Consider the following 17259-nt stretch of genomic DNA (forward strand, 5'->3'; position numbering starts at 1 on the left):
TAGTTACTGGCTTTGAAATATGCTACTTTTTTTTCTCTACAGAGGAAAACACAGTTTCTGTCTGCTTCTCATCCATGCTAACATATGCATATTCATTGTTCAGGTTGTAAATCACCACTTTAGTGTTTAGTTGGTTTAATGTGCAAGATGAGGAAACATTTGCAGCACTAACAGCTCCCATTTCTTACCTATGATCCTACTTCAGGTTCACAGAGTCCTTCATCAGTTGCACTATCCCGTCTCGAAGCGGCTCTGTCCGAGGTGTCAGACCTCAGCTCTACCCGTCGCCACGGGCCCACCTACATTTGGACCATCCTGGAACGCATTTGGCTGCAGGCTGGTATGAGAGCGCACACTTGTATGAAAATGATATTTCAGAAATTATTATGGCTGGGATCTTTTGGGATTTGAACCTCTTTTCATCCTCATCTGAGATACAAGGTCAGCCCACATCATGGAACCATGTTGGGGTCCGTGCTTGAACTTACTGGTGAACTAAAAATGAAATAAAGACAAGCCCTGCATTAACTTTGCTGGACAAATGAATCAGATTCAGTGTTTTACCCTAATGATCTGAAGCCCAACAGTAAGAAACCATTCCAGTTATCCAGTTTTTATAAATAAAAGCTATAAAGTAGACAACGAGGCCACAGCTCAGCAAAGCATGACAGTGTTTTCATGAGCAGCACCTGTCTGCTAAAACACCATGCTAACACGTTAGCTGATAGATTACCTTGTTCACACTGCTGGTTGAGTATACTTGCATGCTAATGTTTATCAGTAAGCACTAAAGCCAGTCTGCAGCTCATGTAATGAATTTAATCAACCGATTAAAAAAGATTCTGACACAATGACAAACCTAAATTAAAAGCTTGAGTTTACTAAAGCCCCTTTTCCATTAGTACCTACTCACCCAATGTGAGTGGTTGTCGTTAAAGTAATGTGTCCAAGCGTCCCGTGACGTAATTAGCATGATCCACGAACGCTTAAACAAAGGTGGATGTCGACGCAACAGTATACCTGCTGGTTGGTCTGTGGCTTTTCGTCAGACTCGGGGACCACAGTGTTGTTGGTGGTTTTGATTTTCGTGAAGGAGACGCTCTCATGACTCACTGAGTGATTCCCCGACCAGCCAATTGTTGGCATGCAGTCTGATGACGTCACATTTTAGTACCTGCTCAGATCGCTTATAACCCCGGCCGAGCAGGTACTATTTTAGTATCTGGTACCAGGTACTGTTATCTAATGGAAAACCCTTAAAACCGTAGTGAACTGTGCCGAGTCAATCCGAGCAGGTACTAATGGAAAAGGGGCTTTTAAGCAACATGAATGACTGAAGCAAATTACTGGTAAACTGTTTGATAGTTATTGAAAACCTAAAACTTACATTGTTGACTTCATGCTGAGGCAAATATTAGGGGACCTTTAAAGTAACTAGTCTTCATCCTGTGGCAACCATAAAAAATTCTGTGGAAGTCCTTTCAGTGAATTTGAACTTCGACCAATGTCATAGATCTGCCTCGCTTTCTCTAGATGATATTGGCAACAGAGAACGATCACATCCACGTCAAACGTGTGGAGATTTTAGTTCCTTTATGCTACTATACACTGTAAAAGGAGCATTTGAGTTGTAGTTGACATAATGTAGTGTTATAAATAATTCTCCATGATGCTCTGTTAATTTAGAGCAGCTTGTGGCATAAATCATACAGTGTGTGGCAGTCTAATAAGTTACCTAAGCACTGTGCGTAGGTCTTTCTGGTGATGTCACAGAGCAGTACCAGTACCTGATACCACAACAGGGCATACTCTTCAAAATAAAACAGGAAGTAACTGGAAATGGCAACTGAGTTAACTCACTCAGACACCAGATGCAAATGTGTCTTTACAGTAATTGCCTCAATAGCTATTGAAACATTCGACTATGTGTCAGTGATGACCTCACCAAAGAAATCCAGGTTACCCTACAGTAAATACAAATACAATCTCCGCTGGCACCTTTTAATGAATGTGTGATGTTACAGTGAATGAAAGCTGTGCAGCCTCGCTGTCTTCCAACGCCTTGCTGACCTGTTTATCAGCTCAGATGAGTTTCAGTCGCTCAAGGGAGTGAGACATTGTTTGTGCGCTTGGTTCATTGTGAGTGTGCGTTTTTGTTTCGGGCACAACAGCCACTGAAATTCTCAGAGAATATTAATTTTGCTACATGCGAAAGCCTGGAGAATGCAGCGTTACAGTATAGCAGATTTTTGGAAGAGAATATCTATTTGCAGGCTTGTTGGTGTTTAAAATGAAATAGCTGAATAGTTGACACTGAGGTGTCTCAGTGCTTAAATACATTTGGCCACTGCTCTGTTAAGGAGACAATGCCCAGTTATCCATATCGCTGCTGCCTCCACCCTTCTTCAGCCTGCCTGAGGAAGTTCACATAAAAGAGCAGAGCATGAGCAGGAAATGAAGGCCGAGGATCTGTTGCACTTGGCTTGAGTGGATGAGCCATGAGAAGCAAGAATGGAAATGCACACAGCGAAGATGCCTTTGCTGTGTTCGATGCTTTACGACGCAGGAGGGGTTGAATGGAGCCAAGCGGTCACGTCCCCCGTGGCTTTGTGTAATCTGAAGGTTATTTTCTATGTGTAACCTCTGAGCCTCTGCTATTCATCTGCTGAGAGCAGTGTGTGTGTGAGAGAAACCAAGGGTGTGGCCCCTGGCTCAAGGCTGGACACCAATCCCCCCCCTTCATTCTTTCATAGCATTCCTCTTCTCATCGGTCACTTCCTCTTCTTATCTTACATTCTCTTTGGCCTAACAGAAAAACGCACACACACACGGCTCTTTAAAAGGAATACATTTAGCAGTATGTGAGACTCACATACTTAGCTCTAAACATATAAATATTCTCTGTGCATGCAGGCACTGATCTAACAGTTTTTTCCTATGAGCAGCAGGAGAAAGTCTTACATAACCACTCACTGAAACCTTTTTCCCCAAAATGAAGCCATGAAAAGGAACCCTGAGGCAGCTGAAAAGGGTTTTTTTTTTCTTCCATTTTTTTGTTTTCTCATCTCGCAGAGGTAGCATGCGTGCACTAAGTATTTCCCATCTGTGCATCTCTGAGACACAGGTAAACAAACAAAACATCCGCTACCAAACACACACATGGGTTCTCTGCACTCAGGAGCAGACGGCTCTCTCGATGTATTTGCACAACAGCCCTCTCTGTAACACGGGCGCACAATGCTGTCAGTGTTTTAGAGCTGAAGGGTTTCCTTCTCAGGGTTTCTCTGCCTGTTGACCCAATGTCCTCTCACGTAAATGATTGACAGGTCCCGCTGAAGCGTCCGGTCTGCACATTGGTCTGCTCCAGCTGAGGGGGCAGGTCCTGTGGTCAGCTCTTATTTTTGAGGTCTTATTGGAGAGTAAAGTGCTTGTGGGCGTGATTCTGACTTTGTGTGTGTGTAAACATTTGTGTGTGGGGTTTGTCCTCATCTTCCCAGCAGCAAAGAAAGGAGGCAGGCAGCTGTAATATGTGATGGCCATATTAGGCAACAGCTTCATGACTTTCAGCCACTACATCGCTCCGACTCTCACTTTCATGGTTTGCGTGTGTGTTTGTGTGTGTGTGGTTGTGTGTAGTATTTGAGCACTGCACAGATATTATTTTTACATGATGCTGCTGAACTCACAGCAAAGTTCATCTCAGTCACTGTCACAGGGTTACTCAGGGCATTAATACTCTTATTCTCCTCTTTTTCTTTCTCTGGCTCTCCATCTTTGCTTCATCACTTCCTTTCTTTTATTGTTTTCCCTCCTCTGTCATTCTGTCCTTTTTCATTTCCCCCTCCACCTCTTTTCCTCTCTTGACCTTTCCACCTCCTTTCTTTACTTCTCTCTCCGTGTCATCCTGCAGGAGAGCTGTTCATGGCAGACAGTCGGCTAAAGGAGGCTCAGTTCTGTATAGCCGAGGCCAGTTCGCTCTTCCCCAACTCTCACTCTGTGCTGCTGCAGCGGGGCCGCCTGGCCGAGCTCCGGGGCCACCTGGACGAAGCCAAAGGCCTGTATGACGAGGCCCTGGCCATGCATCCTACAGGAGAACGGATACTGGTGCACACGGTGAGAGACAGCGGATGCTTTAGAGGCTGCAAAATCAAGTTAGAACTTATGTAACGCTCTGCTCTTTCAAGTGTCACACATGTAAACATGGTGTTCAGTATCCTCTCTCACACACACATGCACACAAACACATGATTGGCTACAGTGACATGTTTAAATGCTATAATTGAGTAAATTAAATCAAAACTGATGTAATATGCAAGCGGAACATGTGCAAACACTTATTTGATGTCTGCTAAAAACACACATCCACACACACATATATTAATGAAATATTTGCAGTGCTTTTACTTGACTGAGCTAAGTTATATAAAAGTGTACATCACGCGAGATCTTTTACATTTGTACTTGCTGTGGATTAGCTCACACGCTCTGACTCAGATAGTGTAGGGCTGTTTAATGAAGTTAAACGTTTTCTCAAATTCACCAAGTTAAATTACGTCACAGTTAAATTGCATCAGCTGCCTTCAGCCTTCATAAACACGCCTCCCAAAGAGTAGGAAAAGGCTTTCCTCGCAACAACAACAGCAATATGTGTAGATAAAAGTACATTTCAGAGGACTTTTGTCAGTCAGACTAAACCATGTCCCACTGTGGTCACATGTTCTTATATACACAGTAGCAACATGGCAGTGTGCGCACACATTTTTAATTTGATATTTAAACCATTTTTTAAATTATTATATAGATTTTAATCCATCTGATCAAACAACTAAAGACAGGACTCAAGACACAGATGAATTTGAGCTCTTAGCAATTTTATATTCAGTTACTGTATTAAACTATAACCTATACACTATATTAACAAAAGTTATCACTCACCCATCCAAATCATTGAATTCTTGTTTTCCAGTCACATCCACTGGCTGACCTCATCAATGTGCTTCTGGGAGAACGGTCAAAAACTTCAGTAAAGCCTTCCCAGATTAAGCTGTTATATCATATTTCGACATCATTTTAAACCCTATAGATTATGAATGTGACGTCACTCAAGCTCATATGTGTGTGAATGCAGACGAGTGAATACCTTTGCCAATATAGTGTACATAAGATAGCCATAGCGTGTGAAAGTAAAGCGGCTGCGGATTTACTTTGAACCTGCAAACCAGCAGGCGGCGACTGCTCTGAATGCAAAAATGAAGACAGATTCTATTGTGGTTTCTCACAGGATGCGATTTGCACATTGCATGAGAGCTGTCTGCCATGCTGGATGTGGTACAGTCACTGGCTGATAGAGAAGAATGTGTATTTGCCCGACTGGTTGGCAGTGGTTCCCAGTGTTGGGGAGTAACGGAATACATGTACCGCCGTTACGTATTTAAAATACAAAATATGAGTAGCTGTATTCCGTTACAGTTACCGTTTAAAAAGGTGGTATTCAGAATACAGTTACTTTGGTGAAATAAATGGATTACACGGCGGTACTTTCCTGTTTCATATTCTCGCGGGTCAGGACTGTTTGGGTTTGTTTGACAGCTACGTTCTGTTGTTCCAGGCGGCAGCGTTACGGTTGCCATGGTTACAGGGCGACGCTCTCTCTCAGCGACTGTGTGTTTCCTGGGTGAGAGAGCGCCTTTTTGTTGTTGTTGTTGTTGTTGTTGTTGTGCTAAGCTAATAGGCAGAATGCTACAGGCATAGCTCTAAAGAATGTAGCCTCATGGGCAGTGTAGTCCGTGTTGCAGCGAGAATGGACTGCCATACACGTTATGTGTCTGTGAGCAAGAAGAGGGAGAAAAAGGAGAGTGGAAAAGTACGAGCTGTCATCGAGCAAAAACGGGAGCTGGAAGCATGTAAATATAATAATAACCACTGCAGCCAAGAAGAGTGCCTGACGAGCCCAGTTGTAAGTAAGCTATTAAGACTTGACTGTACACTGTGTTCGTGTTTTCCTCCGAAAACAATAAGTTCCATTGGAGCAGCCTTTCAACGCCTCTCTGTCTCTCGCAAGCAAAGTTGACCCAGACAACAAAGTAAAGCTATTTTTCAGCTACGAGCCCGACACGGAACCCGCCGTATTAGTCAGAGGTCCCTTTACTACGGTTCGGAGCCGCGGACCTTCAGTAATAGTAATAAATCACACAGCAATAGTACATTCACGTAGTTGTAAAAAGCATGATAATATAAGTAATCCAAAGTATTCAGAATACGTTACTCTCATTGAGTAACGTAACGGAATACGTTACAGAATACATTTTGGGGCATGTATTCTGTAATCTGTAATGGAATACATTTTAAAAGTAACCTTCCCAACACTGGTGGTTCCTAGAGGTTGCTGGCTCTCACTGGGTGAAATCAGATTTAAAGAAGGTGCTCCACCAAAAAAACAAAACAAAAAACCCTACAGTGATTGCTTTGGTTGCTAACAGATTGCCACAGTTGGCTGCGTTTGTCTGCAAAATCTTGCAAACTACTAGGCGAGTGGTAGTACAACTTAAAAAAGTGTGGCACAAATCAGAAATGGGGAAGGTTCGCTTTCAAAGTAAAAGTTTTGCTCCACAGATACAGTCATGTTTAAGAAGTTTTACTTTGGAAGTGAACAGTCTCCATTTCCGGTTTGTGTTGCACTTTTCACAGTTTCATTAGAGCTCGGAGAGTAGCTGGACAGTGTTTGTAGACAAGGACTTTGCTTCCATTCAAACTACAACCACTGCATTATGCTAGCAAGCAAAGCATTAACGAGGATGTTTTCACCAACCCGTGCAGGAACACACATTTCTCCCTAGTGACAGATGGTTGCCAGGAGGAACACTTTCCGTCTCTATGATTATGTGACTTCCTAGCGACTCCCATCAACCTGCAGCAATCATTCAAGGAATTTTCCCCTCGTGATGGCTGCTTGCCACATACTCGTGGACCTGTCTGTACAACGCGTTCTCACTCCCAAAGTGTAACATTTTATGCTAGGTGACAAACTGTCGATATATTACGCTTCCGGGCACCCAACATGTCCCTATATTACGAAATCAGAAAAATGAGGAAATTTGAGAACCGTTTGGAATGAATCTACACGTTTGTTCATTTTACTTAAATCGCTTTGGAAAACACTATCTAACTTCATTAAAGTTCTGGTTAACGTTAGGGATAAGGTTAGGGTCAGGGCTGGAATACATGTCTGGAACGAGTAGAGTCATTCTACTGGATTTCATCCATAACCAGGCGTGTAGCATAAGAACGCGGAAGGTCACCTTTTGCGTTCGCCTCTGGAGTGAGAACGGGCTGGTCTGTAGGCCAGTATGACTGGCTTTTTCCTTTTCATTTGAGCTTAAATTGTCGCCATGATTGTCACACGTCAGAAATGGCGGAAGAGTAACGTCACGTGGTTAGAGGTTATGTGTCTGCAAAACCTAAGTAGGACTCTGTGTGAAAGCAGCCCTCAGCTTCATCTATGACCTCAGAACACTTTTCTGACGAGTTTATGGTCTCATAGGCACAGCTTGAAGCTTCACAGCAGGACTTTGCAAACCAGTGGGTGATGTTGTACCCTTTATCATAAAGGCTATAATTGTAACAGATGCTTATTAGCTGCTAATATTAGCAATGGTAGCTTCTTTGCTCTTTTAGAAGCAAAACAAATCCCTCATGTTTCAAATGGCTGTAGATTATATTAGCCTCAGAAACTTAGTTGTACTGCATTTTTTAAAGTTTGCGATTTGCTGCTAGTACACTTATATTGCCTCATACTGTTCACACTGTAATCGTGTAGTCTTTCTCTCCTCTGTGGCATGCTGTACTGTGTCATTGTCAGAACTCTTAGTGGTTCAGTCCTGTTTATCGCGGTGCGTTGCTGTCGTCCTCTGAGACGTGCCAATTTGTTGCAGGCAAACCTGAAATTTCAGAAAATAGAAGCAAACAAAAATCGCTCCATCACCAGCAAATGAAAAATAGCGCTTAAAGACTCGCTCTCTCTTTCCTGATCACTCGCCCACATTTCTTTCATCCCAGCAGATCCTCTTTCTCTCTCACTGCCGCACTGTAAAGATCCTCTCTCGCCCACCTCCACCCACTCCCTCACTTCTCTCTCGCTCTCTCAGTCTGTCTTCCAGATGATCCACAGGATTAACCACAGCTCTTCTGACCTTTGAACTGACTCTGTTGTCACAGTGAACGAACGAGAGAGGGATATTCCTCAAATCCAAGACGCAGCACTCGACACTCACACACACACACTCACACACAATGACTGTGGTCTCCATAGTGACCAGAGATGTGCTGGCTGATATCACTTTAGCCTTCTTGTGACCACATAAGGCTAGTGCTTTTGCTCCTACAGCGCACTTTTGGATGCATGTGCGTGTGTCTGTGTGCGTAGAAGTGCAGTCCCACTGGGTTAGACAGAGGTACGCATCTCTTCCATATTTGGCCTGTGGGAGAACCAATCCCAGGGGGTGAGAAGTTGAAACAAAGCCAGCTGGCAGCGTCCTACTCTGGGTCTCTTACAGGACAGATGTGTTCTCAGTCTGAGTGTTTGAGTACGTGTACGCATGTGCATGTGTTTAGGCATGACTGTGTTTGTGTATGCCAGCCTTCCTCCACGGATTTGGAGCACATGTGGACTACTTGGGCTTCCTTTTTTTAAAGTAAACTATATGTGTACACTTGGACAGAGGCACACATTGTAATAGGCACAAATTGACCCAAATACAAAAATTCTGCTTGTAGAACACTAAAGTTTATGGATTACACTATGTTAGGCATATTAATTTAGGGTTGCAGTAAATATCTGCATTCTTGCATTGTTATGGAGCCTATGTGGGACAGTGTGTGGGACATTTTATTTGGAGCTTCGCCCATATTTGTGACTTGCATCAGCCGGCCAGAAATGAGCCTACAGTTACTCTGTGGTGCTGTGCTGCTCTGCGTTCATCCATTTATTTTTACACAGTATCTGCTGTGGACATTTTGTGTGCCAGTGGCCCATTTTCTGCTGTGCCTTAAGGGGAATTCTTAAGATATTCTTGGTAGATATTCTTACACCTCAGTTATTATTCTGCAAAAGTACCTACTGTACTTTCCATGAATGTCCTTAAGATGTTTTCATGGTAACTATACTTTAAAGATGTAGCCTTTCTGTGGCTCAACAGTTAATGTGATCTAATATTTATTGTGGAAATGCAATTTCATTATGAGCCTGTTTGCAAGTGGTTTCCGTGGGCTTATCATGCGTGCCCAGTGTGTACTGCACTGTCTACATTGCTTTCACTAGAAGATCGAGGGCCTTTCTTAAGGTAATTTAAGCTGCATATAAACTGTAAAAGATACGTTGCTTCCAGATTTAGGAGTGAAGCCAGTGCATAACTACCTTAAACGTGTAATGTTTCTTACATCCAGTAGGGGGAGACTCATCGGATTGCAAGAAGCAGTGTATGTTTAGAAGTCAACAGAAAAACTGCTGCTGACTCAATCTATCCTCTCAGTAAACGCTTCCTTTAAAACAACATGATGTTAATTTTGTAAGCTATAGTCTGCTTTTAAGTTAAAAAGTGTGACAAAGCTCAGAAGCTAGTGTCACCATTCAGCAGTCTTCTTGAAATGCTGCAGGCATTGTCTGAATAATTTTAATTTCAAAAGTCACTGACATTAAACTGTTAGCTTCAATACAGTTCAGTTTAGTTCAGTTTTATAGATATAAAGTCAAATCACAACAACAGTTGCCCCAAGGGGCTTTACATTTTAAGGTAAAGACCCTACAATAATACAGGGAAAATAATCAGACGACCCTCTATGAGCAAGCACTTTGGAGACAATGGGAAGGAAAAGCTTTTTTAAAAAAGGAAGAAACCTCCAGCAGAACCAGGAGCAGAGAAAGGTCTAAGTCTCCTAACAGCCTGTGAGGTTTCCACGGTGGGTTCTTGTCCTGCCTAATTGAATCCTACAGCAAGGCTTTGTGACTCTGATGTTCCATTTGAAATCACATTTCCTCTTCAAGGAATACTTTTGTGAAAAAAAGTTATACTGTTAGGTTTAGCTAAGAGCATCAGGCCCAGTCCACATGCCTGCGCATTAAACCAGAATTGAAAGGTGATTATGTCTGATTAGCCAAATTATCCAGAAACCACCAAAGTTTTTCAGAGTTCTAGGACATTTTGTTTGACATGAGTCCTTTATAACACAGCATCGTGTAGATTTTCCACTCTACCCATGTTAGACAGGGAAAGGGAAATGTGAGTAAGAGAAACCCATTACTGGAATCCATGCAGAAGCTCACCAACCCATGCAATGTGGCTACCATCTTCCCTTATTCACGCGCACACCGCTTTACTCACTGCACTTCATGTTAGCATCAGCTGTGTCCACATGGTTTCTCTGTAAGAGAGGCAAAGAAACGAAGCCATCAGACAGTGACTCACTGCTCTGGTCAGCTGCTGGTTTTGGAGTATTTTTGGATGGATGGAGGGTGCGGTAGTGAGGGAAACCAGTATATGACTATAGTATGGTGTTTGTAAGTGTGCAAGTGTATGTGTGTGAGACCGGGATTTTCAGTTTAATTTCTCGATCGCTGCAGTCCACTGGCTACAACTGAGCATGCACGTTTGTCTATCATGGGAGTAGCTATTACACATTTATCTGTTTGTGCTGTTAACCTCATTATGGTAAGCATTTGGTCGACTTGTGCGTATGTGTGGCATGTGCGCGTGTGTGTTTGTGTTTTGACAGTTAGCTGATCCTGAAACATGGCCCAGCCTTGCTTCCGGCGCGGTATGCAATGAATCTGACCCACTCCCATCATCCTCCACATCTCATCTCTCCTGCTCTGTAGTGGAGCCCGCTCTGAGTCAGCCGCACACAAAACGCACACTTTACTTTCGGCCCTCTCCAACGAACCCATATTCGTACACAGCTTCACATATGCATGCATACTCTCAAGGACGAAGGCTTTGCGCTCAATGAATTAATCGCGTTCCAATTATCAAATGCCCCCCCCATGCCTGTCTCACTCGCTCGCACTCTCTCTCCTCTCTGCGTGTGGGAGGGGGTGGTTGTCAGCTGATTAGATAATGCAAATACATTATTTATATCACTTTGCTCGTTCTCGCCGCTTTATGGGATTGCCTAGCAACCAGGGAAATTTATTCTATTGAGCACGACCTCTGATAACCATGGAGAGAGAGGGAGAGAGAGAGACTGACTGTATGTGAGAGAGTGAGAAGATGGGGTGGGTGGGTTGGTGGTGGTGGTGGATGCGGGCAGGGGTGCAAACAGAAAGACGATTGGGAGTTGGCTGGTGCCTCCGTTGCTATGTATGGCTCATCTGGGCTCACTTATTTTTTCCTTTTTCTTTGACGCCTCTCCTTTTTTCCCCTTCCCCCCACCCTCTCTCTCTCTCTCTCTCTCTGTTCATTGTTCTCAGTTTAGCTCGTTCTTGCTCACTCACACTTCTTTCCTTCCTCTCTTTCTTCCTTTTCCTTACTTCTGAGACTCCAGTATCAACTCTGTCCTTCATTCTTTTCCTCTTTCCACGTCGGTACGTGTGTTCGTGCAAGTTTGTGCGTCGGACTTTGTTCCAGTATATATTTATATAGGTGATGTAATGTGCTGTAAGGTGAGAATGTACTTGAAGGAGTCAACCGTAGCCGCACTGTATGTGCTGCTTTTTTCCCAAACAAACACACGGTATTTTCCATGCAAATATGCCATCCAGGTGCGTGAAGATTTGTGTGGTCATATCGCCCCAACAAAAGTGAAAGTAATTAATTAAGATGTTTTAATCTCGGTAGGAGGAGTGTGTGTTATGTACTAAATTCTCCTGGACATCCAAATTAACCAGCGATGCCAAACAGATCAGGATGGGACAGCAGGCCTTTTGTACACTTTGAGGAACACCTCTACCAAAACTTGCTTATTCCCTTTCTGTTTGAGAGCTAGGAACAGAAATATTATCGCTCAACTACTTGAATGCTGAATATAAAATCACAGTCAGTCGGTATGTAGATTATCATGACACACATGAACCTTTTGGCAACCTTGAGTCAGAATATTTTCCACAGTTCTCAGTTCAAGGAATACTTCTGTGAAATAAGTTATACTGTTAGGTTTAGATAAGAGCATCGGGCCTTTTGACAGTTTCTTGAGTATCCTGTCAGACACTCAAAGCACAACAGAAAATAGTCCAGCTCAGATGGGTTGCCTGGACAGGAAGGTGCCTGGATAGAGGGTGCAGGAAGCACCTCTAGGAGAGTATTGGCGCACTTTTCGCACAACAGCACAATCTCACATCGAATAGACTATAGTGAGCTGGGAAGTTGAAGACCATCTTGCGTCCAATCCAACTAGACATTTGCACCTGTGTCAGGTATCGCCGTTGAAAAGTTCCCTAATTATTGCACTGTATGTTGTATTAAAGACTAAAGTATCTCGAGACAGCCTGGGGTTAAGAACCCAGTGTGGAGGTCCTAGTGGGACTAGATACCTTCTAACCCTTTCGTACCTGTTGCCTTCAAAATATAAAGAGATATAATGGCCGGCCAGCAGTTGGGAATACAGTGTCACCCCCTGTTTTGGATGTTTGAAGCTGTACATGTTCATTCTACGTTGGTTTGCCAAGTGGTGGATGACTCTGAGCAAGCTGATGGGATCTGCATTGAAAGAGTTTCATATTTCACTGAAGTCATAGTTCTCCACACATCTGGACTCTGCCTTCGGTTCATTTCTCCACGTATTGTTCTTGGTGTTTATTTACTGTTTGTTCATTTGGTTTTTTAAGGGTAACATTAAGAGCTCTTGCATACCAGCATTAATATATTTTCTAATGGTAGGTGTCCGCACTACATTCACCAGCTCATCAATCAACATACGTTTCCACAACTCAAAGCTCTTCTTCTGCTTTACTTTTGCTCTATGAAATAAACACTGAAGAAAGGCGGTGCGTCTAACAACCTCGGAAAGCTGCTTCAGCTTGCCTCCCAAAATACTGAGCTGTTAATGGAAGAAACAGTAAACTTAATATTACTGCTGTCAGCATTAATCTCGTTAAAATGACGTTAACGCCATAACCGCATTAACACGGCAAATCTCCGTTAGCTCGTTAACGCGGATTGCCGCGTGTGAGGGCTGCACGGCGTCAGCGCGGTTAGCTCGTTAACACGTTAGCGCCATGCAGCGCCATGCAGCCCCATGCACGGGGCGATACGCGTTAACTCGCTAATGGAGATTTGCCGCGTTAATGCAGTTATGGCGTTAACGTCATTTCAACGAGATTAATGCTGACAGCACTACTTAATATTAATCCAATAGCAGTCAAAGACAGGTCAAGCCAACATGGCAGAGGTAAATATAGTAACTTTGGCTCACTGTACCCATACCTGCCCGTCCAGACCTGACTGATTAAAAGTTCAAGTAAAGTCTCTCGTCTTGGTTGAATGCGAGGGTATTATGCCACGACTTGTTTGTGTGTAGTTGATGTGTATAGATCAGCAGATGGTTTTGAGTGCTATACCAAACTGTAGGATCATTTAATTCTCTCTAGATCAAGTCTATATAGCCACTTGTACCTTAACTTCTAATTTCCTGGATTGTCTGGACAGTCACAGCTCTGTAGGCGGCACGGCTGACAACAGCAGATTGCAAATCCAAATTTAGAGTTCATCTGTCTCTCCGCTGTCTCAAAGACGTTAATTTTTTTATTGCTTTTTTTAAAACTGTGAAAATATTCATATGATCATCTTATCCCAAAATGATTTTGTGTATATGCCTTTTAAGTATGTGACCATTATTCTGCCTCCACAAACCTTTTTAATCTATGTTTGGCTTAAGAGTTAGGCTGCGTTGTATCCAAGTACTTTGTATGCAAACTACGATGACTACGGACAATTGAGGCAGAAAAAGGTTTTGGTAATGAAGAAGTTATTGAATGAATATTATTCTTAATAAATCTCCCGGGAGCCTGCTTAGCTATAGTTGGTATGCTAGAGTATTACAAAGTCCTCTTTTTGTCTTTGTACTGTATGGAATATGAATAATATAATAATGCTGACACCAAAGAACAAGAACTCATTTCCCCAATGCTAATCAATTCTATAATCAAATCTCTGTTGGGTGTGCTTGTTTGCGACATCCAGGAAGCCTTTTTTCCCTTCTCTTCAGTCTAGTCGAAGGACGTTCACTTAATTAAATGTTGTTTGTAGTTTGAAGCATTTCAAAAGTTTGCTTAAAAAAATTGGCTTGAAAGACTGATGAAAACACCAGTGCCCACTCGTAGAGTTTGGCTCAGCTCAGTTCGGTTGTGCTTAAACGGCATGAAAAGAAACAAACCTGTGCTGCCAAGCTCACTGAGATCAGCTTTAGGTAAAACTGGAGACAGATGGCTGGGAGTAATTAAAGACCAACTATTAGATACCAGTTTTCTCCACGTAATGCCAGAAACATTTGATGGCAATTGAAATGCTTTTGAATTTGTTTGTTCTCTCTCCCACTCCCTCACAATATATTATTTGTACTGGCTGAATTTCTAATCAAATTTGATCCAAAGACACACATACACACACATGCACACCAATGACACTGGGCAACAATGGCTTAACCATCAGCATTTTTCACTGTGTTTTCCTCAGACAAGTGGAAAGTAGGAGTGTCGGCCCTTTGATTAGTGGATGTCCTGTGTCTGGATTTCTCTTCTTGTTATAATTCAGCAAGAATGTGTCCTCTTCTTCTTTCTCTAAAATGATTTCTCGGTTTAGTAGTTTCAGAAACATGCATTTGCTTTCTTTCCAAGGACATTAATTTCAGTCTCATATCTGTGCATTCATTGCCAAAGAAGATGTTGCAAAATGCTTTCTTAAAATCTTGTCTGGTCAGTAGTGAACAGTCACACTGGGGAATATAGTTGTTGGAGACTGCGGTGCAACCAAAACCACTGCGAGCAAGTACAATGGCCATGTGATCTTGTTGGCTTTGTAATGCTCGCTTCAAAGATGGGGACCAGGTTTGTAAATAATTGCAGCCAGTTGGCGTCTTCAAAGCATGTTTGGTGTGTCAAGATGAAGATAAAAATATGATGTCAGTCTACTATCAGGCTGCTACCGGTCTGCAATCAAATGAGAGCAATTACCTGTTTATGATAAAACAGTGATTCACTGTGATAAATTGGCTGAAATTGCATATCTAATCGGTTATGACTTCAGAGATTTAAAACTTAAATTCAGAATTTAAACTTAATTTTAAAACTTAAAAAAGAAAAATGACAGTGATTTAACTCCAGGGTGAAATATGAGATTTTCAAAAAGTCAGAAACCAGCAAAGAGATGCATGACAGCTGAGTTGCACCAATTCCAATTAACTCAGATTGATGCCAATGCGTTGACAATCTGTCTAAATGTATAAATTAAATAGCAATTATTTCAAAAATGTGGTTCCAGTCAGTCTGAGTCAGACTGCAATTATTTGGCAACAAGTTGCCTCCCATCGAAATACCTGTTCAATTACCTTATTAATCCAAAGTGGTCACCATTTGTCATTTATTCCATGTCTGGTCAACCTCTGTGCAGTAAGTTTGTCACTGTAACTGTTTACAATCAGTCACAGAAAGAAAACATTTCAGACACTGATTTTCTTACTTGTCGCAGGTGGCTGTTGTTTTTATTCTACTGTGACTGAGACATAACTGCTAACACTGTTGTGAGCCAGATGCTGGTGCTAATCATCTCTTGAGTTTGTGCCAGTCACATTCTGTTTTGTTCTCAAGAAACGTTATCGTTTCCTTCACTAGAAAAAGAGGGGAGCCAACTAATTGCTAGTAACTGTCAATTAGCAAGCTCTAGTTTTGATTTGGCCTTCTGGTCCTGGAATCACATCCATGTGCTTTTTGGATGGCTCAGTATCTAAGTGTGAATGTTGTTCTTTCCCCTTCTGTGCTCGTCTGTTTTGAAAATAAAGGCTTTACCAGACTTGTTATCAGAACTACCGCTGCAGTAAATATACATTTTACCCCAACGACCGGAGGGTTCCAGTCGATTGCCTTGTTTCTAGTCCTGTTTCACTACAGCAGTGAGAACACTACTTACTACAGCCTTAGTTAAATGATTGTCAGTAAAAAATGAATATGCAATACATGAATTTAACTGAGCTTACGTTCTTCCTATATATTGTTATTCTGACTTGAGGGGAATTGGAGTTCATATTTCATTTACTCCATGAATGCACTATAAACCATCAGCATAATATGTCCTAAATGTTGAGTGGATGGGGCTCATAATTGTTATGATTTTCCTTAAAAAACAACAGAGATGGGATGCAATTGGTCAATTTGCTCAAAAGTGGAAATTCAACTTCTGGTTTTTACAAGCAAATCCACCATTATGTTGTGTCTGGATCTTAATGTTGTCAGTATATTTATTAATCATATTGACTATTCATCCTAACTACTGTTCCCTGCTGTAGCCAGAGTTGCCACACAGGAGTGTCCTTGGTGCACAGATAAACTGTCAACAAGCAGCTTAGAAACATACTTCCTCTAAATCGCCTCATACCCCTAAGTTAGACATTTCCCATCTGTTATTCTGAGCTTACCACATTCCACAAGCTGCTCTTTTTATCTTACTTAAAGAAGAAAAAACAGTTTTTCAGTGTTTTACAAGAAACACTGAAATTTACTGGAAGCCAATTAAATCAAGTCAGTTAAATACGGAAATGGCTTCCTGTAAAACACAGTACTGTATATTAAGTACAGTACTGTTAAGTTGACTGGCCTATAAACATCAACTTTTCCATAGTTAACAGCCTAAAATATATAGGTTACAGATGGAAGGCTAAGACTGTTGGTGTGTATATGTGTGTTAGTCAAGTAGTCAACTGTTAATGCCAAAAACATGTTGGAACAATGTAGCCAATGTGAGTTTGGAGACAAGGGCACAGATAGTGAGATGTGGAAGCTAGTGACCAAACCAGCAGCAAGGACTGTATCATACATCCCTGCACATGTGTGCACTGATGCACACATTTGTACACACGTTTACAAGCTTGGAGACCTGTGTGCACATCCTGCATTTCTCCGTACCAACAGTTTTGTTGTTTTTCCATGTATTCCACCCAGCTGAAGTGAGAAAAAGGAGAGCAGAGGAAAGGAGGAAGACAGAGTGTGCACTCTTATTGAAAGTTGCATCAGAGCCCCTAGACAGCTTTGTGAATTTCAGCCCAATTAATCTCAAGCTTGTG

General features: G+C 42.2%; 1 protein-coding gene across 1 annotated transcript in view; it reads left to right on the forward strand.

Moving 5' to 3' along the window:
- ttc7a (tetratricopeptide repeat domain 7A) overlaps positions 1-17259 on the forward strand; it is a 62629-nt gene that overhangs the window by 38172 nt on the left and 7198 nt on the right. Inside the window, exons 19-20 of the mRNA XM_063491236.1 lie at positions 206-340; positions 3911-4113. Of these exons, the coding sequence (XP_063347306.1) occupies positions 206-340; positions 3911-4113 (338 nt within the window). The remainder of the gene's footprint in view (positions 1-205; positions 341-3910; positions 4114-17259) is intronic.

Source organism: Pelmatolapia mariae, linkage group LG13 (assembly GCF_036321145.2).
Source record: "Pelmatolapia mariae isolate MD_Pm_ZW linkage group LG13, Pm_UMD_F_2, whole genome shotgun sequence".
Lineage (NCBI taxonomy): Eukaryota > Metazoa > Chordata > Actinopteri > Cichliformes > Cichlidae > Pelmatolapia > Pelmatolapia mariae.